General features: G+C 44.7%; 1 protein-coding gene across 3 annotated transcripts in view; it reads left to right on the top strand.

Moving 5' to 3' along the window:
* Window positions 1-24232, top strand: part of FRMD4A (FERM domain containing 4A) — a 354026-nt gene that overhangs the window by 66036 nt on the left and 263758 nt on the right. Inside the window, exons 1-3 of one of the 3 annotated variants that reach the window (XM_090134970.1) lie at window positions 12314-12472; window positions 12983-13038; window positions 16845-17480. The exons of the other annotated variants lie outside the window; for them this stretch is intronic. Coding sequence (XP_089991096.1) covers window positions 17448-17480 — 33 coding nt within the window. The 5' untranslated portion in view covers window positions 12314-12472; window positions 12983-13038; window positions 16845-17447. Of the gene's footprint in view, window positions 1-12313; window positions 12473-12982; window positions 13039-16844; window positions 17481-24232 lie in introns of those variants that run through there. 3 annotated transcript variants of the gene reach the window in all.

Genomic DNA, 24232 nt, shown 5'->3' with positions numbered 1-24232 from the left:
ATGTGGGCTGTGAGAGGAGAGTAGCTCTTACATATTGCATGCACACAACGGGCTTTTTATGGCCTCATTAAAGTCAATGGGAGCCCGCCATCTGCTTCAGCAGGGGCGGCATTAAGGTGTAAAAACATTACACACTGTTACGTAGTGTTTTTTTCCAAGCTGATCTTCCACTGGCTGATCCTTGCCTTGACCCCAGCACTGGGTATGAGTTATTACTCTATTCTCCAGTAGGGAAGGAAGAAACTGAGCGTAACACAGAGATTTCAAAGATTGTGGCTGTCTCTCATCTGGCCATATGTGCCTGAGTGAAGAGAATGAGAAGCAGGCAAGGGAATTCTTGGCAACCCATCTGATGTGACATCCCCTGTCAGCAGGTCTCAATTTCCGGCTGACTTTATGATCTCTTTTTCTCAATCTTGCAGCTCCAAGACTTCACAGTGAGCTCAGAGTCTGCCAGGAAGGCTGTGAGTTAACTAGGTGACAGAGATAGTGAGGCACAATTGCAGAAGCTGTAATAAGCGCCATTGATTTTGAATAAACACGTGAGTACTATTGACTTGGAGAAGCTGTCTTGTAGCAAGTGGAGGGGCTGAGGGGCTCCAAAGGACAGAAATGTGGATGTTTCTTTCTGGAAGGAGGTGAGACGAGTTTTAACCACGGGTACCAAAATACAATCTGTTTTCAGCATCATTTTTCTCAGTCCGGTTGGCAGATAAAAGAATAAGAACCAAGGGGCTTTGTAAATGAATGTATAAAAGGAGTGTTTTAGGTGGATTGATAGGAGAGGGATGATGAACAGAGCAATGTGAGAAAGTGGTGGGTAAGACACAGTCCAGTGTTTGGAAGGAAGTTGATCTAACTGTAGACGTCCCCGTTCATTGCAGAAGAGTTGGACCTTCAAAGGACCCTTCCAACTCAAATGATTTCATGATTCTACAATTTGATGATCTCTCAGCGAGGAAGAAATGTTAAGGGAAAAGAGAAGAAAGGTTTTTGTGAAGCATAGCTGTGTAAAGTGGGGAAAATGAGCAGTGAAAACTTAGGATTGCCATTTTGCCCCCAACAATTGAAAGAATCACCTGCCTATCTTATGATTGGATTCCACAGCACAGGGGTTGGAACAAGATGATCTTTAAGGTCCCTTCCAACCTAAGCCATTCTATGATTCCCAAGGGATTTTCAGGTTTCTCTTTATTTATTTATTTATTTATTTATTTATTTATTTTTATTATTTATTTTGCAGGAGCTGTATGTGAATAGGCAAGCCCTGACACTCCATCTCATTATTATTATTTTTTTTTTTTAAATACCAAACCCCCATCTCCTTCTTATTTAAAATGCAACGATCTGTTTTAATCACCATGCCACATGCTGTCAGTTCCCTGTTGCACAATATTCCCATGGTGACACCATCCCTGGAAAAGGGTTGTGGAGGAGGCAATGTTTGTAGATGTCCCCAAATTTCAACAGAAAACAGAAGGGGGGGGGGCCTCTGCCATGAGTTGTCACATTCTGCCTGTAAGAGGGTGGAAGGAGTGACCAGATTTGCAAATACCCTGGTTAGGTTAAGCTAAAACAATATGCAGAGACCTGCACACAAGTAGACACTGAACTGGACTCAGACAGTTTAGCCCTGAGCTTGGCCAGGGTAGCACTGAAATTAGTCAAATCAAATGACACATAGTGGAAAATGGTCATGTTGACAGCTTATGCCTTGGATCAAGGCAGAAGTGCTTTAATATATCCCATTTCTTCATAAGATCCTTCCAGATCCAGATTGTTGGGTTAAGGATCGAGCTTTCACCTCCGAGACTTGCTCAGGGCAACTCTCTGTGCAAGAGACCCAGAAGCATTCCCATCCTGAGCGGTGCTACCAATCAGCTTCAGATCACTCACTCAAGCCCCAGAGTTTTGCAGCCATCTATGGATCCCCACATGGGATCCAATCACTCTAAATGGATATGGGGATTACAAATTGGCAGTCGTGCCATGGGTTCCTTGCACAGAAATAAAAGAGATTGAGCTCCTTTTCACGAGATCACACATAATGAAAAAAAAGTAGAGCATCTGGGAAGAAAACTCCTCCACTTCTTACTATTTCCTAGCTGTTCTTTTTGTATGATAGTCAGAATTCTGCTGAATGCAACAGGGTTCCGCTGAAATGAGGGCATTCCTTTCACACATATATATTCAAAGATTAAAGAGAAAGCTTTAAATTATTTTCAGAAAAGGGGTCAATTATGTGGATTTTGCATGGCTTGTTATTAAGGCCAAAACTCACATCATTTTCACAAGGGCTGGAGGACACCGAGGCAAAGATGTGAAGGCCTGAGTCCAGATCTGCCGGGAAGAAGGGAGGGAGAATCAAAACATTGTTAATTATATCCTTTCAAGAAAGGACTTCTGGTGCTGGGAATTCATCCCAGGAGGATAATTTCAGGACTACAAGTTGCAATGTGTATTATTGCAGGTTTAAGCAGGAGCAGGGAGCAGTTCTGACTGTGGGCACCTTCAGTACCATTCTGTAGGAGATTCTATTGGAAATAAGTGCTTGTAAGTCAAAAAGCCTTTTGTGGGGAATATGATATCCTTTTCCCAACCTACCTGAACTCTTTCATCACCAATACAATAATGGGTTGAAAGAAGACTAGTCAACAATGGTTTCCTTGGACTTTGCAAGACCTTTGATGAAGTTTCTCACAAAGGCTGTTGAGGAAACGAGAGTCGTTTGGTGAAAGGTAAAGAATTGTGTCGTTGATTTAAAAACCAGCCAGGACAACAGAAAACAGAAGTGACTAGTCAGCTGTTACAATGCCAAAAGCCTGATAAAAGACTATCAGAGGGAACGTATTAGCCATCTTTTCATGAATAAATAAAAGACTGGTTAGAGGAAATAAAACTTTTATATCTCTTTGATATCCAGCTAAAACTCCAAAAGCATTGTATTTCTCAGTTAGCATCTTACACTTTCATAGGTTAGCAGAAGGTCACCAAATTCAAGGTAAGGAAAAATAGTTTTTATAATGCCATTTCCAGTGTTACGTATATTTCTGTGGAATGAGAAGGAAGGCTTGGTCTTGATTTTGGAAAAGTGCTTTTGGGTCCATAGTTTCCATAGTGCAAACCGAAGGAATGGAGAATGGGTGGAACTGATCAACATTTTGCACCTGACTAAAAATTCACTGTAGGTAAAATACTCTATTTATCAAATTCCAGTGAAAATTACTGTCCCAATAGAGTAGCTTGGTGTTGTGCAGCAGATAAAAAATGACCCCATAAAATCAGTTTTTGATGGAAAATATGGTTTCAGCTATAGGTCTGAAGACCATGTAAAGGATCACTTCCATTGAAAAAATCTTTTTTTTTTTTTCTCAAAAAACATTTTGGCTCAGGTAGGATTTTTCAGCTATAATTGTAACATCCTATAATGCACACAACTTACAACACAGGGAAAAACATTTTATGATCAGCTTTGTAGATTGTGTTTATCCTGAGTTCTTGCTATGAATTAGGGAGGAATTCAGAAATTATGGGGTATAAAACTTTTCTTCTAGAGAAGTCAAAACATTTCACAAAGGTGCTGCTGTCTTCTTAGCACAGGAAGACTGAGAGTCAGGAGAACTGAAGGAGGTGCTTAAAGTCAGCAGATCTTGGAAGGGGATCTTCCCAACTTGGAAGCTGCACGTCCCAATGTACCACGCAACTGTCCTTTCGAGTAAATGGCAATGTACATTATTATCACAGGAACATCTCTTTGCCCATCTTCCAGAGTTGGCAAAAAGAGATAATAAGCAGTCACAATTATAATGCTAACTCTGGCTTTTTTTTCTGAAGAGGAAAAATACGAGGCTGCCCATTTATCTCTAAATTGAATCGACGACTATACAACTCCATGTGAGCATTGTTATTTTCCTTTCCTAGCAAGGCATTGTTTTGTTGCATGAAATCTGTATGTTCAATAGATTTGATTTTCCGAGCAGCTGGGTTATCTTGCGCTGTGAAGGCTCTCCCTTAATCTCAATTGCTGTGCTTTTCTCAGTGCCGTTCCCAGCTGCTCAGAAATGAGCACGGTGCTTTCATCTTTCTTTTTGTGCTCTTATTAGGTGTGACAGTTCCAACAATACCCGTATGTATAAAAATATTCGGGTTTTAATTTGTTTTTTAAAAATGTAATTGTCAAAATAATAGATAGGCCAAAAGACGTTGCTTTTAAATTGTGAAAGTCCTGCCATGATCACACGCTGATTACATTTTTCCTTAGGAATATATACTTTTTTCAGATTGGTCTAAAACATAATTGCAGCCAAACCTTATTTATCCACAGGAGACAAGAGAACTGAAAAGAGCTGAGATATGCAGAGCTGGGCCATAGGTGCTTTTCAAATGATGGTAACACACAATTAGGATTAATGTATGTATCTGATTGTTTGGTTTTTGGAAGAACTTATGAGAGACAAGATTGTTGATTATCCCTTTTTTTTTTCTGTTCTGTTAACATTTATTATGTAGACAAGCCCTCCCTTGGCATGATGGGGTCTTTATTTTATAAAGCACTTGCTGGTGTTGCTGAAGTACCAGCAAAAGAGGAGAGAAAGGGGAGGAAAACTGGGAGGATGGGATGATTCAGTGACTCTTTGCTCTGAATCTAAACAGGTTGGAGAAAAACCCTTAAGTTTTTAATGCTCTTTTCTTTCTAAAGGGATCAAAAAGAGGAAACATTGAATTTGTACCCAGGAGGTCCGGGTTGTTCCTGCTGCCAGTGATGCCATCAGTGCTCAGGATGTACCATAGTTAAATGTCAGAATCATAGAATCATATGAGTTGGAAGGGACCCTTAAAGGCCATGTAGTCCACATCCCCTGCAATGAACGGGGACACCTACAGCTCCATCAGGTTCTCAGAGCCCCATCCAGCATGACCTTGAGTGTCTCCAGGGATGGGGCATCCACCACCTCTCTGGGCAACCTGTGCCAGTGCCTCACCACACTTACTGTAAAAGCCTTTTCCTTATATCCAGTCTAAATCTCCTCTAACGACAGTTTCTGGTTCTGTGCACCATGATCACTCTCCCGTCTTTGCAGCAACATGGATTTGACAAGGAAATTGTGATATTTCTGCCAGAAGAATGCAGGTGTGCTCTGTAAATGTCATCAGGTCTAAGCTAATGTCATTGAGATCAGAGGGGCTATTCATGCCTGTTGAAAATGTTGCCAACAAGCTCAGAAAGACAAGCAGGTATGAGGTTAGCCTGTACACTGCTCAGTTTGGAGTATTCTCCTATTTTCTTATTGCAAATATATATATACTAGACACACACAGATCGAATACTTACAGTGTGAGTACATACTGTGGACTTCATCAACATCTAACCAACCAAGTATTTGATGTTGATATTTTAGAAGATGTTGAGATTTTAGGTAATTGAGGCTGGAATAAGAACTCTGGGTTTGGGGAAGCTGTAGGGGCCCACTGACTTGCTGTTTCTAGATAAAGCATCACACAAAACCATGTGGGATGTGCAAGTGCGATGCTTGTGCTTACAGTCTGTCTTGCTTGGCAGTCTCTCCTTGGGTGAGATAATTTTACCTTCTGGGTGTCTGTCACTTTTTTGGTAGTAAATGCATTAATGTTTCTAAGTGGCTTTTTAAAATGATGACCAGTTAATTATCTCTGGGACATTTTGAGAAAATCTATGTAGTCCATACAGCCTTTGAAAACTCCCAATGTTAAAGACATTCCTAAACTTCATTAAAATAATAATGTATTTCTAGATTGCCTATGTGAGCATTGCTTATTGAGGAGAAGCCACAGCAGTTCAGTAGTGGTCAGATCTGGCAAGCAAACATACCATGGAGATGAGAATGAAGGCCATGCTGTGACAGCCCTGAGGGGAGTCCCCAAGCCCAGCCACAGCATAGGCCAGGGGACCACCTCCAGCAGGAGCATGCCAGAAGATGGGTTCAAAGGATGTTGGCTGAAGGAATAGAAGCTCTAAGGGAACAAGAAGCAAGATTCACAGTATGAAAGAGCAATGCCAGGGCAGGAATATACCCCCCATTCTGACTCTCCAAAGGCAATATCAAGGACAGTACCAGATTGGAGATGACATTTCATTTTGGTGGTGATCTTGCTGGAGACCACTGCCACAAGATAGAGAGTGCCCTCAGGGGAAGCAGAGTCAGCAAACATCTGAACAAAATGCTCTTGTTGATTACGGTCCTTAAATTAGACTCCTTGCTTTTGCTATTTCAATGTGCAAATAGCACAGAGCGGTGGGCTCCACAGCCCAACAGAGACCTGGTGCCAGGACAGGGTCTCCAAGTGAGGGTGCTGATCCTGGATGGCCTCGCTCCCATTTTGATACAGTCATCCATAGGTGCAGCATGTGCTTTAACAGCTCTGCGAGCAGGGCTGTAAAGAGCAGCTTGGTAGTAATTTTTAGTTAGGGATGAAAAAAAGATCTAAAAATGTACTCGTGCCTGGAAGGGGTGCTCTGCAGAACTAATCTTTTACATTTCTTCTGCATCTTCCATCTGTGATTTCATGGCTAATTGATTTATCCATGCAATGTTCCTGTGAAATATAGATTATCTTCACTTATGGAGCGGTAAAACTGAGTGCGTAGGGGTTTGCATTTCAACTTGCCCTAAATCCTCAAGGGATTACTAGGCAGAGGAGACCTGGGACTCCCCCACACCCCTGCTCCTCATCCCCAAGGTGAACTCTCCCTCCTTGTGGAGATGCACAAAAATCACATCCTAAGCTGGTAAAAGCCACCATGTGCTACACTCAATGGACCACAGCACTGCCCCAAATGTTCAGCAGATATTTCTGGGCCTGACCAGGGCACAAAGCATGCCTTTGCATCATGGATGAATGTTAGGGCACAAGGCACACAGAAGAAATGCCATAACACTGTCACATGGTTGGCTTTTGTTTTCCATCATCAATGACTTCACCACCAGCACCAGCTGTATTGATTGTGATGATGCTTTGAAGATCAGTTTCTGTAACAATCCCAGCCACAGTGCTTTGAGGGGATCCAAGCTCAGTCTTCTGCTCTGTGGAATTTCACCCCCCTGGGAGCTGTGGGAGATTTTTAGTGGTTAGAGGGAGACACATGATACATACTTTGGGTTACGCCTGTGAGAGCAAATAGAAGACAAACATCAATCTCCATCAAGTTAATAGGAGATAGCAGCCCACAGTGGACTTCTTTCTTTGACTAGATTTGATCGTTCCCTAGATCTTGAATTGTGTTTGCTGAAGGATGCTGAACTGCCTTTTGTATTGCTTTTAACAAGCAAAGTAAAGAGAAAAGGATTGTTAAGAAGTGGTGATGACCTTGCAAATGTAATAGCAGATAAAAAGCAGGTGGGTAAACACTTAGAAAACTGAGGTGGCTGGCAGTCATTATGCCCAGGTGATATTAAGATTCTCGTATGAAGTGAATTAGCTGATCAGCTGACTGAGCTGCTGTGCATTATCTTTGAACATATCATGGATAATAAGCAGGATTTAGGCAACGTGTGTGGTTTTGAGTCCATCTCCTCAAACTACAATTTCTGTCTTTTGTGGCAAGATGCACATATGATCCGCTTTTATTTAAGAAGTTTGGATTCATCAGCCCAGTAACCACCTTTCTTGTTGTGTGCAAGGGAACTCAGATGAGCATCACAGGGTTAACGTGTGATAATGAGCAGGAAACATAATGAGACATTTTCATCCTTATTTCTGCCAGGATCGTGACACGGGAAACATAAAAAATGCATTTCTGTTAGGCAGCCAGGACACGCATCACCTTACCCTAACACAGGTCAAGGGAAAATAGAGCCTTAGAAGTGCCAGTTCACTCCACATACTATAAAGAAATGATAATGAACCGGCTGAGCTGGAGGCAGCCGTAGTGCAGACATTTGAAGTTGGCTGAGACAAATCCCCCCTCTGAAGGCTGACCCTGCTCTGTGTGGTTTGTTGTTGTCTCCAGCTGAAGAAAAAACCGGGGTCCCTGAATTTTAACAGCATCTAATAGTGGAATGAATCCCAGCATCAAATATTAATTGAGATGAAGCTTTGATGTAAGTGGGGATTGTCGGTTGGGCTGAAAACAGGCTGGTGATAAGTATTCATTATATGTAGAAGCTCTCCTGTGCCTGGCTGGGGATGCTGTGCCGGCATCATTATTTTACATCTTTATTGACATTCTGAGAGATGGATAAATGTCCCACTAACCCAGTAAAGATGGAGAAATGAGGCAGCGGGGAGACCTGGAATGAGAAGCATTAATAAAAGAACATCTGTGTGACTGTAGCTTGTTTCAGTGAGAGGAGCACCCAAACAGGGCCAGCACCTATTCATATACACAGATCCCCTTTCCCAAAGAGAGGAGTCTAAGGAGTGAAAAGGCTTGAGAGGACCAAAAAGTTAAATGAGCTGAATGGGCTCTGGAATGTAGATGAGCAAGAAAGCAAAAGGCAGTTCCTGACATCTGCATGTCTTTACTTAGTAGCCTTCATCTTTTTCCCAAAGCCCATGAAATTTGCTCAGAAATTACCACAGATGATAGCTGGTCAGCTACTGGGAGTCCTCACGGAGATTGGGAACTTAAGAAGGGCTTACAGGCATCTGATGAAGGAGGCGGACATGTGCAGCAAGAAATATCCATCACAGAATAGAGCAGTCACGTGCTGCTGGCATCAGAGGAACAGAGCTTTTATTTGGAGGGGTTGGCAGGGCCCCATTTAGGCTGTACAAGGATGGGTGTCACCTCCCCCAGAAGATGGCTCTGCCAGGGATGGGGATGACTCCAAGCTTACAAATAGTGTATGGGCCATAAGGCGGTGGGGTTTAGCAAGATTTGAATAAACCAAGATAAAAATATGCAAAAGGAAGAAAGCGTAGGATCACCGTGGGAGAAAATAGTCTCCCTTGTTTCACTAGGTGCTGTTTTTGGCACCCTGTCATGTCCCATGAAGCAGCCTGTCTCCATCAAACAAGGGACATGCAGGATCTACTTTGGACTCCATCATCCTAGTGATACTCCTGTCTACAGGGGCCACTACTTTTCATGCAGTTTTATCTTTTGACAGCTGAGCAGCTGAGAGAAAACCCAAAAATGTGCTGGCATTTTGGAGAGGGTATGGTCCCCATTTGGATCTCTTCATCTGGGGTTCTGCTTTGCTTCCAAAGTAACTCAAAGTTTGAAGAAAATTAAAGCATCTCGGCGGGACACAATGTTTTACAGGACTGCTTATGGGCAAGACAAAATTTTTGTTTTGCATTTTGCCAGCTCTGCCTACCAGTCTGCTCATTCTGCTTTACCTCGAGCCTTTGTATTCATTCCCTCCCCACCTCCTCTTCTCCAGGCCAGAAAGACCAAAGCCCAGGATTTGCACAGTTGTAATGGCACTGTCCTTCAGAGAAATGGCAATTTCCCATTGAGTGCCTTGTGCACTCTATGAGAGCTATCCCTGCTCTCCCCGTACACACAGAAATCTACAGAGCTGCTTATGTGCATCTGCAGAGTATCTGGGAGTCACCTTCCATCAGAGGTTGTGCTTTTGCAGACACGAAGTGGCTATAATCAGGTTTCTAACCAAGAACAGAATAGCCATGCTTTTCCAGAGTTACAGCTTGGGGAAACGGTGTTTAATTTGACAGAGAGATTTTAACAGGGATGGCAGTAGAGTCCTTTACATTGGAAAAATCGCTTCTGTTACTTCTGTTATCTTGTTCTGCTTATTTGTTCTTGCAAACCAAACACAGTGTTTGTTGCTGTCTACACTGTAGTGAACGCTGTGCCCTGTTTGAATGGTTACTGAAGTGGATGAATAAATAATCTATCTGACTGCTGAAAATGCATATACAGACCTAATGCTCTAGTAAAAGGCTCTGCGTGTGTTTTGGCTGTTAACACCCAGAACAGCAAATACACCTAGCAGAGAAAGGAAAATACAGCACAGGTTGCTGCCTGGGGAAGAAAGCTCCATCATGCTTTTAGTACAGGTTTTGTCAGAAGACGAAGCGCAAAGCTCAGCCTTGTGGTTGGGCACACTGGGAGCCAGGATAGCCAGAGATCATTTCCCCTGCTGGGGCAGAAGCTCTGTTCAGCAGCAACTTTAATCTCTAAGCCTCATCTCCACAACTCCATTCTTTTATCTATAGGTCTTCAAAGAACTGGTGTGCAGGGATGGAGGGGAGAAATAGAGTGGTCAGAACCTTGTCCAGGTCAACAAACCAGAGCCTGGTCCTGCTGACCCCACTGAGCTGGTGGCAAGGCATCAGGGTCCCTTTGGGCGTTGGGGCTGGGGTGAGCTACTCACATGGGCAAGAGGCAGCTCTTCCTTCTTTAACTACAACATTGACTTAATAGGAATAAAAATAATAATAGTTGAGGACATTGTTACATCATAGTTACATCTCTCAGTTGATGGAAGACGATGGGCAGAGCCTGGCAGCAATGCTAAGCAGGGCAGAATGCTAAACTGGCTTTGCCCCAGGTCAGTATCTCTCTCAGCTTTGTGCAGAGACCTAGGATATTCAGAAGGATCTTTGTGTCTGCCTTCCAGATCTGAAAGGCAGCTAAAGTAATCTGAATCATGCCTTGAGACCTTCATGTTCATCATTCTGCTTTGCTTTTGTGGAAAAGGCATAACTGTCCCAGAAAAAGTAGGTCATGAAAGCCTTGAAGATGAGCTCCGGAAAAGTAATTGGTGTTTCCTGCTCTCACTGGAGCCATAGGAGGGTAAGCTGGCAAACGATTTTGACACTGATTACTTATGCAAATGCTGCAGTGGTGGAACAGCTTGCAAAGAGCATGGGGCTCCCCGGGTTTTCCTCCCTGGAGGCAGCTCTGGTGGAGCCAAAGGGCAGATCTCGTAGGGTGACCACCGGCAGCCTTGGAGAGGAAAATCTCCCTTAGGGATTGGAAAATGCACTCTGTATCTGGCAACAAATAAGCAGTTTTTCAAGGCTGCCAATATATCACACCCGGTGCAGCACGCTTCCTCCCCTTGCATCATCAATGAAGCTGCCAGCTGAGTTGTGCCTGTATCCTTGGTGCCTTGGAGTAGAACCAAGCAGGAGCCCACAGATCAGCTGTCAGCACCAGGCAGCTTTTACCCCACTGCCTGTCTGCCATCAAGCAAAAAGATCACATTTGACTCAAAAAATTGCTGTTGATAAAATGGGCCTTATGAGAACAAAGCCTGATATATGCTGGGAGATGAGCTCAGAGTGAGAACTGAAAGATGACTTTGTAAAATCCATTTATAATGTAATTTGTAGCTGAAGAGGAGACTGGAGGAGCGGCGCCATCCCAAGTAGGAAGCACCCAACCATCTAACTGTGCCCTCTTCAATACATGGATATGCAAGCAGGCAACACCTGTGAGCATCTAATCCATTCCACCCCAGCCACAGAGGGTTTTGCTGTCTCCCAGCACATCCCTTGCAGTCCTCAAAAACATCAGTGTGCTCATCACCCGCAGGTGAGCCCTGGCAGTAGCAAGTGCCACTCACCACCATGCCCAACACCTTTGTATTTTTTTGCAGTGTGCCATTTAAAAAAATATATATATATACATATTCTGAATTTTGGAGTCTGGATGGTTTTGCCTCTTTTTTTGTCTGCTTTCCTTTTAAGGAAAAATGACAGAAGAGGGGAATTTCAGGACATTTTCAGATGTGAGTTTTGCCCGGATGAATGAAACACAGTTAGGAGTGGTGCATTGTTTTTCCTTTCACAGCACAGAGAATTAATTGCTGAAAGCAGCTATTTTTAACCGAGAAACACAATTTTAAAAGCCCTAAAAGAGTTCGGCTCTTGCAAAGAATAAGCAAATCTTACACTTTTTTTAGGCAACCCCAGAAAGGTTTGCTTTTGTTATTCTATCTGTGGACTTGTAAAAGCCACAATCTAAATGCAAGCCTCCCAGTTACCCACGCAACTTTTTTCAGACCTGTCTCCTGCTTTTGACTTTTATTCATAGAAGAGAAAAGAAAAGAAGGGTAAATCTGGAAAATCACTGATGAGAGAAGCAACAATATTCATAACATTTGGAGGCAAGTGTTGCACTTACAGAAAGTCTGCAACAAAAGTGAAGCGAGCATGGAAGGCATTCTGAATGTTAAATATTCATTAGTATTCCCCACACTGCGTGTTCTAAATATATTTTCAGCAGAGCCCCTGTGTATGCCTGGGATATTTCCCCCCTCCCCTAAATGATGCCATAGTGATTCGGATGGTGGGGAAGTCGCCATGGCAACATTGTGATGCTCCCTTTTGTTCATCGGATGGAGTGACCAATTGTGAGGTCAGACTGCAGGGCTGTGGCTTAGCCATGGCAGCACCCTTACTATGCCTCGTGCCATGGGCATTACCTGCAGATGGGGCAGAGGTCAAAACCAGGCAGCATCCCGCTTCTTTCTCTTCGATCACCTTGTTTGAGGGATGACTACTTAACCAGTTTGAGGTCAGGGAAGCAACAATGGACTCTGGCAACTCCAAATGGGAGATTAGTGCCCTGAAAGGGAAGTGGGACCATGGGTTAGGAGATCGTGGCCAGCAGCAACTCTGGAGGAGAGTAGGCAGAAGGAGATGGATGCTCTTAGTGTCTGAGAGCAATGGAGGTTGGGTTTGAATACAGACCCCCACTGCTCTTCAGGATGGCTACAGACAGTGTAACAGTGTTGGGATCCCCACCCAGAAGAGTACAAGAGGTTTCAGTTTACCAAAGTTTTATTCAAACGTGGATGCACCTACAGCAGGTGAACAGGAGGAAAGCTGCAGGGTTTGGCTGTTTCTAGGCCCTTGGCCAAAAGCCTTAATATACTGAATATAATAACATTGAATATAACAATTGTGACCCTTTTTTTTCCCACTGCTGGGTACCTGGAGCCAAGTTCAGCTCCAGAGTCAGACACTGAAAATCAGACACTTATGTTTACTTGACTAAATACCAGTATCTCTTCTCTCATTCTAGTCCATGGAGGTGAGTCCATGCAAGCAGCAGAGCCTAGAAAGAGTTCCAGCTCTAAGGTAGGCATCTACCATGGTCAACTATCTGGATGCCAGCAAGCACTCAAATTACAACAGCGTGAGGGATTTTCAAGGCACCTCAGTCTCAAGATTAGCTAAGGAACCAAGAGCAATTATATTCCTAGTTTACACAGTTATATTCCCAGCTTACACACCTTTTCTAGCATGAGGTGGGTTGAATCCAGGACAGAACGAACCTCCGCAACATCTATGCAAACCAGACAACTGGGTCCCCTCTTTTTCAGATAAAGAATCTGAGATACACTGGGTGTTTCTGACCAGGCTCTGAGTCAAGCTGTGCTCTCCTCCCCAGAGAGAGGATGGGAAAGCAAGTGTTCACATGCTCCTTTTGCCTCTGCAGTGCCTTTGATCTGAAAATCACTGGAGCAGAGGCTGTAGAACAAGTCCATGGTAATCTGAGCATTGCCATGGGTGGCAGCCCAGGGGAGGAACCAACTATCAGACCATGGCACATGCTATCGTGGCACCTCTGTGCCAGCTGCAACAGCTGAAGCTTTCATTTCAAAGCAAGCATGCACACCTCTGGCTCTCAGAGCTACAAAGATATTGCCCTGAACATGAAACAGGTTGAGTGCATGCAGAGAGGGTGGTGGTCCTGCTCCTGTGTGCACAAATGACAGGGAGGTGATTGTTCCCCTCTACTCTGCTCTTGTGAAGCCCCATCTGCAGTACTGTGTCCAAGTGTGGAGCCCCCACTACAAAAGAGACAGGGAGCTGTTGGAGAGGGTCCAGAGGAGGGCCACAAAGATGATCAGGGGGCTGGAGCACCTCCCCTATGAGGACAGGCTGAAGGAGCTGGGCTTGTTCAGCCTGGAGAAAAGAAGGCTGCGGGGTGACCTCATTGCAGCCTTTCAGTACCTAAAGGGAGCCTACAAACAGGAGGGGAATCAACTCTTTGAAAGGGTAGATAACTGCAGGACAAGGGGAAATGGTTTGAAGTTGAGGGAGGGCAGATTTCAGTTGGATGTCAGGGGGAAATTCTTTACAGAGAGAGTGGGAAGGTACTGGAACAGGCTGCCCAGAGAGGCTGTGGATGCCCCATCCCTGGAGGTGTTCAAGGCCAGGTTGGATGGGGCCCTGGGCAGCCTGGTCTGGTATTAAATGGGGAGGTTGGTGGCCCTGCATGTGGCAGGGGGGTTGGAGATTCATGATCCTTGAGGTCCCTTCCAACCCTGGCCATTCTGTGATTCTGTGATTCTGTGACTCTGTGGTGGCTGAGTGAGCTAACAGTGTATTGCAATTAACTCAAGTTCTGCCTGGCTCTTGGAGACTGGAAGGAGCATGAAATGTGCTGCACGGCCCCGTCCATCTGCTGTCACATCAGCTCTTCCACCTGCTGGATATGATCAGCACCACTGCTTTCTGAGGAGCCACGCTGAAATGTGCCCAGGCAGAACCAGTTGGGTTTCCTGGCTCCACTGCTGAAAGAGAACATGGTGTTCCTATGCATTGCAGGGGAGTTGGATGCCCTTTAAGGGTCCCTTCCAACTCAAATGCTTCTGTGATTCTATGGTCCCATTTGGGGGTTCACAACCATCCTGGGGACCCTGAGCATCCTTCAGAAGTGCAGCAGGGAGGTAGAGCAAGGGGTGGTTGTCCCCAGGTGTGCACACTCAGCAGAGATGCTGCTCCAACGGATGCTGCTCCAACAGCCCTGTCTTCCTCCCTGTTCCTGCCTGTCCTGCTGAGCTGGGCTCTGCTCTGACTCATGCACTATCAGCACAAATCCCTGATCCATTCACATCAGAGTCTTTGAGTGCTGCTGAACCAGAAAGGCCCTGGCTTGCTTTTCTGGTCTCAGGCAGAATTACCCCTTTGGCCCTCAGGAAAATCATCTATTTTTTTGCTTGTAAACAGAGATAACACAGGAAGTCTCATGAGGCACCATGGGTTAGCCTGGTTCAAAGCAGAACCAATCTTTAGCAAAGAATTGGGCATTCATGTTGTCATGGTTGCACCATCCATGTTATTATATTGCATTATTGAGTGCCCATGTGGCCTGAGATAGCCCAGATTCCCAAATGCTCCTCTTTTGTTATTCTCCTTTTGACACTTTTGAGTGTCACATTCCTCTGATGATTCAGAGATTAGGTTGTTTTACAGGTGCACAGACCTGTGAACCTCACACCAGCATCAGACACCACACTGTAGGCCAGAAAAAACACAAACACTGTATTTTCCCAGAGCCTACAATTCCTGCAGCCACTTATTTGGCCACTCATTAAAGTCCTGTAAATACCAATAGCAAAATACACCTATATACGCCCAGCAAGAAATAGATGAGCCTGTCAGAGTTGTACAGTGGTTCTTTAGCTCAGGAAAACTTATCACTGCCTTCAGTGTGATATGATCAAATTCCTTCACATTTAATAAAGAGCAGAGTTTGTCCGAGGACAATTAATTACTCTGAAATTAATAATAATGATAAAACAAGGGGCACTCCCCCCCACCTCCTCCCGACCTAACCTCATAATGCATAATAAGAGAGAAGCACTCAAACTGTGAGATCTAGAAGGCTGAAAAAATGGGAAGGGAGAGATAGAGAGGAAGAGGGTTTTATGGGGCTGAACATCCTCATCTGTCTGAGTGCACTTAGAATCACAGAATCATTAAGGTGGGAATAGGCCACAAAGATCATCTAGCCCAACTTCTACTAGGGTTTCCCAGGGCAGGAGTTATTTATTTTTCTGTGTTCATCACAGGATTTGCATGCATGTACACAACCATGAGCACATTCCCTTGCACTCTTCATTTGGGTGTAGCCTCCAAAAGCCTACATGAAGCGTGAAGGTTGCCCCAAAAAGCATGAAATCATGAGATCCTTGTGGTGATGAAGAGCCATGCAGGACTTCAGGACAAAATGTGTCTTGGCCTTTGGAAATTTGGGGTGAAGCAGTGTGGGAAGGAGCCTTGTATTTGGTTTGCTTTGCAGATGTCTGGCTTGGACTTGAGAGCAGAGTGTTAGATGGCAAAACTGAATGAAGTGAATCCTTATAGTCACTCAAGGAATAAGTAGTACTGTCAGGAATCTAATTGGATTTGCTGGATCTCAGCGCAGTGCCTTCATCACATGGCACCTCTTCCTTATTGTGCCACTTCGGGGACTCAAAGAAAAGCCAATGTTAGAGGGCATTAGAAATTTCCACCTGTCAGCCTTGCAGACATTTTCTAGCACCAAGAACCAGGTTCCAGTGGTGGAACAAGATTTTTTATTTCATTTTCAAACAGCAATTGCTGTGTGGAAAGTTATTCTCTAGTTAAGAAAAGGGAAACCTTATTTCCATCTGTATGAGGAAGTGAGTGGCTCTGGGGGAGCAGCTGGCATGCCCTGGGCAATGGTTCAGATGGATTTTACTTTAGATTCATAGAATCATATTATAGCTTGTGTTGGAAAGGACCTTAAAGCCCATCCAGCTCCAACTCCACTGCCATGGTTTGGTTGTTATCCACACCAGATCATGCTGCCCGGGGCACCATCCAACCTGGCCTTGAACACCTCCAGGGATGGGGTGCTCTGCTCCAGCACCACGGACTAACTGCCTGTGTGTTTGGAGTGTGTAAGGTGCAGCTCTGAAGGCTGCTCCCCATAAGAGATCACTCTGCATCACCCTGAGATGAAAACCAAAATGCAGTGGGGAGGGGCAATTAAGTATTCTCCACAAAGGCATGCTCCGGTCTGAATTAAAATGTTAACAGAAAAGCATTCAGCAAACATCTTTCATGGAGCAACTTTGCAGGACGATATTTCTTTTGTCTCCCTCTCCTTTCTTCCTCTCATTCCCCAGCTGACAATTGATGGGAACTCCCTTTTCAGCATGGGTTTGGTCACTCTCCGACAGCAAACACTCCCAACAGAAAACGCTCCAACCATTGGCATCCCCGAGCAGTGCTGGGGATGAGGAATACACCCTTTGAAAAGTAAATCCCAGGGAATCCACAGCCTTTCCACGGTGACGAAGTTTCAGCAGTGATTTCCTAGCTAGTGTCAGCCCCGCGTGGAGATGCTGCCAAATTAAGCCGACAGGCACAATAGGCAGCGCTGGTCCCATCCCTCCCGCCCGACCCGATCCCAGTGGCGGGGCTGGGATGGCTTGTCCTGAATGCATTACGTAAGGCTGGGCTCGTTTGTCAGCCGCGATGGTACAAACATAGCTGCAGGCAGATTATGCAGAGAGGGAGAGAGAGAGGAGCGCGACGGAGAGCGGGAGGAAGGTCTCACCGGGAACCCCGAGCCACGCGACCGAGGGCTGCAAGTTGGTGAGCGGGCGGGAGAGCTGCCGTCAGGGGGTGGCCGGAGCCCCTGAGATGCTCTTGTTCATGTGGGATGCTTGAGGACGGCATCGCAGGCTGAGCTGGGAGACGAGGATTGGCATGAGGATTGGACCAACATGGAAGGGCTTCTGTCTCCGATGAGAACGAAGGTAGGGGAAGCTGTTAATGTCTTTTAAAGCCGCTTTTACCCATGGAAAGGAAAGGGAGGTGCGGGGCTAGCTGTGTGAATAGGGGGCTTGCCATGCTTTTGTCTCTTTCTTTTCTCTTTTTCAAAACTCGTGAATGCAACTCAGCAGCGGAGCGACAGCGGTCGCTTCTGAGAGGGGAGTAACCCATCGCTCTTCCTCGACAGAGATGACTTTTGTCAATGAGTTTGCCTTTTTGGAGCAGACAGCCATATTTCTGTTTGGATTTCCAGTCGGAGGCTCTCATTGTGTCTGTGTGTCTGTGCGTGATCCCCGGGGAGCGGCTGTTGGAAGGCGTACCTGCGGTGTGGGGAGGGATGCTGCCGGTGGGTACGTCGGCATGGTGCTGTCAGCAACAAGGGGCACATGGACAAGCAAAGAGGGGCTGTCGTGCCCCACAACCCCACTAGGGTGGGAGACCTCTTAGTGCGGACCGAGACAAAAAGCTGTAAAAGAGAAAGTGAGCGCGCAGAGCTCAGTGACGGCTGCACTTGTCTGCTGGCCTCTCCTGCTCCGAGCTCTCTTTACAGGTTTTGCCATTAATCCTCATTATGAAAGAAACTTAAATTCCTGTGGGGGAAGAGCCACAGGCAGAGAAATACGGTGATGGTTCGGTTTGCAAAATCTCTTTCCGTGCTGTTATTTCTGCGTGCTCCTGAGGGGTAGACTGAATCCTGATTGTGTTTTATTTGGTCGCTCCTCCATCCCATGTGGTAACCGGCTTGGGTAAATCCTTCTGATTTCAGTCCATCACCACCACATGCAGACCCATTGTATTGTATCGCAGGACTGGGAGAACTGGAATTCAGTGGCAATTCTTAGTGGCATCTTCATGTATCTCAAATGTATGCAGTTTTAAAGGTGTAGTCAGACCAGAGTTGTTGCATATAAATGCAAAACTAGAGAAGATTCTGAGAAATCATCTGATCTGGCCCCAGTGCTGGGCAGATCAGCTGGTCTGGTCTCCTCTAGCACATCCCTGCCATCTACTATCTTAAATTAAAGGCTCTCCAGTGATTGAAAGTATTTTCAATATTAAAAGCTAGGAAAGCGATTTAAATAATAATTTGCCAGCAAATGGCTCTGCTGTAATTCTCCAGGGCAGTGACTTTTTTTTCCGCCTTCATTCAGTTCTTTTCTGTCTTGCCTAATAAGTTGGGCATTAAAAAAAAAGGATCTACCTACTTCATATGTTTCTTCATTACACTAAACTGCTAATGGGCAGTTTATAGAATGAAAGATTCATGAGGGACAGTGGACATCCATTCATGCCTCTCATCACTGAGGAACACATGCATTACTGCTGGTCTTTCTAAGGCATTTCTCAATACTACTTTTAAAGGAAAATCACAGAGAACAAAACCAGACCTCGTTTCCAGCTTTAGAAAACACAACTTTCAGGATTTTAGTTGACGTTCCCATTCTGCTCCTCTAACCAGGCTTGAAATGATGGCTGGAGGCAGTCTCTCCCAGCACTGGTGCTATCAGGTTGTGTGGATTAAGTTAGATGTGTGTACTATCAGCACCTGCAGCATGCATGGAGCTATAAAAATGACAGAGTAAGGGAAGTGGACCGGGGCTGGGTATTATGTTTGTTCATCTGACTTGCTTCATAGCTGCAGCTGGAATGTAAATCCTAATAATGCCATTCATAAAGTGTAATCTCAATTACCACTATCAGGCTACTTATTGATCCTGCAGAGGGATCTGCTTGGGAATATAGACTTAATCCTCTGGATCCTGATCTGCACTTACAGCAGAGAAAGGGAGAGATTCTGACCTTTTTGTGTACACAAAATCCTTCTCAAGACAAAACAATGAGATTTTAAATCATTGGTTATGGTGGCGTTGAACTGATGTGATCCTTTTGAAGTTCCAGATCTTGACACTGGCATTACATTGGTGTTAATCTGGGGTTGCTCTGTGGCAGATGATGGAGGTATTCAAACAGATGTGTGTAATAACAATCAGAATTGGGCCCTTACGTTTTTACCTCCCCCCAAAAAATAATGAGATGACTTGAAGAGGTTTGAAAACTGATCTAATTTAGGACAAGAGATATCGGCCTAAAGTTGTGTCAAGGGAGATTCAGGTTGGATGTTAGGAAACATTTCTTCTCAGACAACAGGCTGCCCAGGGAGGTGGTGGGGTCACTGTCCTTGGAGGTGTTCAAGAAACATGGAGATGTGGCACTGAGGGACATGGTTAGTGGGCATGGTGGGGGTGGGTGGATGGTTGGACTGGATGGTCTTAGAGGTCTTTTCCAACCTTAATGATTCTATGATTGTATTCCATGATTCGTTTTCCAAGATGCTTCACAGTTGTCAGTGACTCCCTGCTTACATGCCAAAAAATTGAATGTAAAATCTAAAGCTCTCCAAACAAAACCTTAATATGTAACGCCTATGAAAAAAAAAAAAAAAGCCAAAAAGCCAAAATGACAGCAGTGAGGCTACCAATATGCTGAGCCCCCTGCCTGTCACAGTCACTAATATTGCCTCCTTTTTTACCCTCCACTCCACCGTCTCTCTACTCCCATCTGTCATTTGTTTTACATTTTGGTTGCAAGTGTTTGAGGTGAGTTGGAAGCTTTCTGTCCTTTGGTTTATGTAGTGACTTGAAGGATAGTGAGTTCCTGGTCATCTCTAGAGCATGCCTAAAGCATCTCTGAAGTCCGAAGTCCCTGCAGGTGGACTTGGGAGAATCTTGTGGTGGCAATAGGAAATATGGTTGCAATGAAGTTTTCAGTGCCTTTTGCTTCTCCCTTCCCTTCTGCAGACAGACAGTGTGTGGTCTACCATTGCTGGAGCTCAGCCATCAGCCACAGTGCAGTGGGGCAGAGACACAGAATTGTAGAACCACAGAATCACTGGAGTTGGTAGGGGCCTTTAGAGGCCATCTAGTCCAACCCCCCTGTGATGAACAAGGACACCTACAGCTCGATCTGTTTGTTCTGGTCCAGAAGTCCATGTACACGTGCATTTGTTTCTGCAGCTAGCTTCACATCAGAGCTTGCTAACACCAAGCTGGGAATACAGAGCTAGCAGAGTATTTCATAGGGGACTCATTTCCCACTTCACAAAATGATAACCCATTTGGTTACTGGGCCATGCTGGATGATCACAGAGTGAGGTGCTTAATAACTTAGAAACACTTTAAAATATTTGTTGAGTTAAATTGGATATCAAACATTAAGTGCATTATACCATGTAATGGACTCTACTACAGTAAGGCATGGATGGTTAGTACTTTTACATAACCAGGACACACAGATGTAGGAATTTAAAGGAAAGTGGAGGAATACGTGGTAAAATGGGCTGGTATATCAAAATTGAAACAGATAAGTGCAGTGCATTCAACAGAATTTTTTGCATCAATGATCAAAGTTCACACGACTCGAAGTAATAGTGGGATGTAACTATTCAGTGGTTTAATTACTACGCTGTTAATTACTATTAGAAGCAGTTGAATTCTCTGGCTTAATATATCTGAGCCCTTTTTTAAAGACCAAACAAATGCACACAATAGCAATGTCCCCACACCGCCCTAAGAGACTCTGAAGTTGATTGAGTACCACGGAGTGAAAAGAATGAAGAAATGCATAAATATTACAATCCTTTTGTTAGCCTCCATTTTAATTTGTTTTATAATCCTCAACACATGCACAATTTTCCTTAACCCTCGGTGCATTGCCTTCAGCAAATTACACTGGCATAAGAATTTCAGTAATTTCGGTTTTTCCGCCGCTGACACTTGCCAGTGCATGCTACTGAATTTGCAATGAGCACCTGGCTTGCACCACACAGCGCTGGCTGCTGGCTCTCTTTTCCTTTGGGAAAGCTGTGATTGGGGCTTTTTTTGTTTATCAAAGCTCTGCTTCTCTTTCAGGCTTCCTGAAAGAACTTTTTCAATGAACTTTTCATTTGTTCACAAACAGACATGGAGGGTAAATGGAGATTAATTACCATTGGATTTACTAAGCTTTGCACCCAAAGATAATGAATTTTGGTGTTCCTCCATACAGAGAATTCAGCAAGGAACTTAGTAAATAATGTGTGTAATGTTTAGATAGTGCTTTTAAAACTTTAATGGGGCTGTTCTCTATTATTGAATCTTATTAACTTTATCTGTTTATTATAGATTTGGGGGATTAGTGGATTCCCATGGTGTTACTATTTACTTGCTAAACTGTTTTGGCTCTGTTTTCAAAGCAGTTGAGTTTCTGACTGCTAGATCTCCCAAAAAGAACAGTTAATTCGTCCTTTGTGCCCGATTTGGAGAAGTTCACAGTGGATTGAAGCAGAGAAACTTTGGGAGCTGCTACATCCACCATGAGTCCTAAACAGCAAAGGTCTGAGATTCTGCCTTTTGGGTCTGCCAGAGGTGGAAAGAGGAAGGGAAAATGCTCCAGAGAAAGGAAGTCTGGGGTGTGATTCAACCTACAGATGGGATTGCTGCTGTTTTTCATCCCCCTGCATGGTAACTGAAGAGATTTACATAAGCAGTTGTTGAATCCTGTTGTGATCCTGCATCTCGTAAAGCATTTGAATATGGTCTTAACCCACATGTGGTCCTCTGGAACTTAAAGTATCCTGCACTGTATGGAGAGCTGTGACCTGAAAGTCACCTTATGGCACTCTTGCACAGCTGAAGAGATAAAACATTCCTTTCCATATGACATGAAATTATTCTTGGTATATTTTTATGGTGAAAAAGCAAATGGCAAAAGAGGGCACACTTCCCCCCAGCAGTTTGCTTGTACCTCCTTTGGAGTAACAGAATCGGAGAACTGAGTTGGAAGGGATCATTAAAGGTCACCTGGTCCAACTCTGCTGCAGTGAACAGGGGCACCTACAGCTCTATCAGGTTGTGCAGAGCTCTGTCCAGCCTGACCTTGAATGGCCCCAAGGAAGAGGCATCAGATCTCTGTTTCAATACCACTGTGTTTAACCCTATTTCAAATATCCCATTCACACAGACACAAAGGTGCTAATGATGCTTATAAACTGGGATTTATAAAGTCACTTGGGACATTCTGACATCCACCCTGGAATAATTCTCAGTGAACAGTGAGCATCCAAATACTTTGAGTTCCTGTGCCATTACCCACAAGCTGGTGACACAAAGCCCTTGGCATAGGTGTGCAGCACTGGTGCTGCCTTGGCAGCCCTTCCATGGGGCGCTCACATCTGCCATGGAGTTGAGCAGGGTTCCTCTTTCCCTGTCTTGTTAGCAGTTTTACTCAGAGGTTAATGAGGCCATATGTAATTCTCCAAGCTTTTAGACCATGAAAAAGAAAGGTAATTCGAGAAATGATTAAGTCCTGTATCTGTTACTGTTAATCATAATTTTATAAATACCTGGAAGAGGGCTGTAGAAGCATAACTCAGAGCAGAATTTTGCTTCAGAATAACTATTACATAATGTTATGCTTATGAAGGAGCAGATCCTTTTCTGTTCTTCCATAACATTTCCTAAATCCATCAAGATTATCACTGAACATAAAACCAAAAGGTTATTTTTCCTCCCCGGCTGTACTTTGTATCAGCACAGTGAGCTGCTATGCCTGAATGGACCCTCATGCACAGCCACAGCAGCACTTGTTTATTTACCATAGACAAACAAGCACCACCCTGGGTAGGATCTGGGCACTGTGCTGCCAATGAGAACTGCACTGCAATAGCTCTGACAAGGCATACCAGCATGGAGGCTTTTATGCACAGTATCAAATAAGCAGTGCTCCCTACAGAAGGCTAGGAGGAAAGCGTGCTATGTTGTCTCTGTTTTTTAAGATTCTGACATTTCACCCATAATTTTGAGGGATGTGGGTTAGTGGGCATGGTGGTGATGGGTTAACTGTAGGATTAGATGATCTTAGTGGCCTTTTCCAACCTTAATGTTTCTACAGTACGATGATTCTAATTTAATGACTGAGTGATTCTTTCTCATCACTCTCAGCGGCACAGCTGAATTCAGGCTCTGCCACCCTGGCCCTGTGCTTCCTTAGATGCACACTAGGCTGAACAGGTTCAGCTCTTGCTGAGCACTCTCATGCTGACCATCAAACAGCCCGTGAGATGGTCCAGGATGGACACAATGCTGGAGCTGCTTTGCCATTCACAGAGGGCACAGTCATCTGGTTGGGGCCCCCCTCTGCCACTGTCAGACAGGCACTGGAACCCACTCTGATGGCTGACACAAATAGGCTTTGCACCATTATGTTGGAGTCTGGGATGATCATGATATGTCTTGATGACAGAGCTCTCATATATATGTATTGTGTCTCTGGGTCCTTTCAGGGGCTAAAAATAGAAATAGTAACCTGCCAACCTCACTCAGAGGATGATGAAGCACTGGAACAGGTTGCCCAAGGAGGCTGTGGATGCCCCATCCCTGCAGGCATTCAAGGCCAGGCTGGATGTGGCTCTGGGCAGCCTGGTCTGGTGGTTGGCAACCCTGCACATAGCAGGGGGTTGAAACCGGATGATCACTGTGGTCCTTTTCAACCCAGGCCATTCTATGATTCTATGATTCTATGATTCTGCCTCCCCACTGTCCTGGTGCCATGTTCCACTTAAAGCCAGCCTGCACTCTAGCCTCAGTTCTCCATGTCTTATTTGAGTGCAAAGCCTAGGCTACCACAGAGGCTCCCAAGAACATCTCAGGTTCCCTCAAATCTTGCAGTTGAGGTTACCTGAAGGTCTCCAAGAATCTTT

Source organism: Phasianus colchicus, chromosome 1, assembly GCF_987193195.1.
Source record: "Phasianus colchicus chromosome 1, bPhaCol1.hap1.1, whole genome shotgun sequence".
NCBI classification, from domain to species: Eukaryota; Metazoa; Chordata; class Aves; order Galliformes; family Phasianidae; genus Phasianus; species Phasianus colchicus.
The sequence above is the reverse complement of the archived record's forward strand: the minus strand, read 5'-3'. Positions and strand labels throughout refer to the sequence as shown.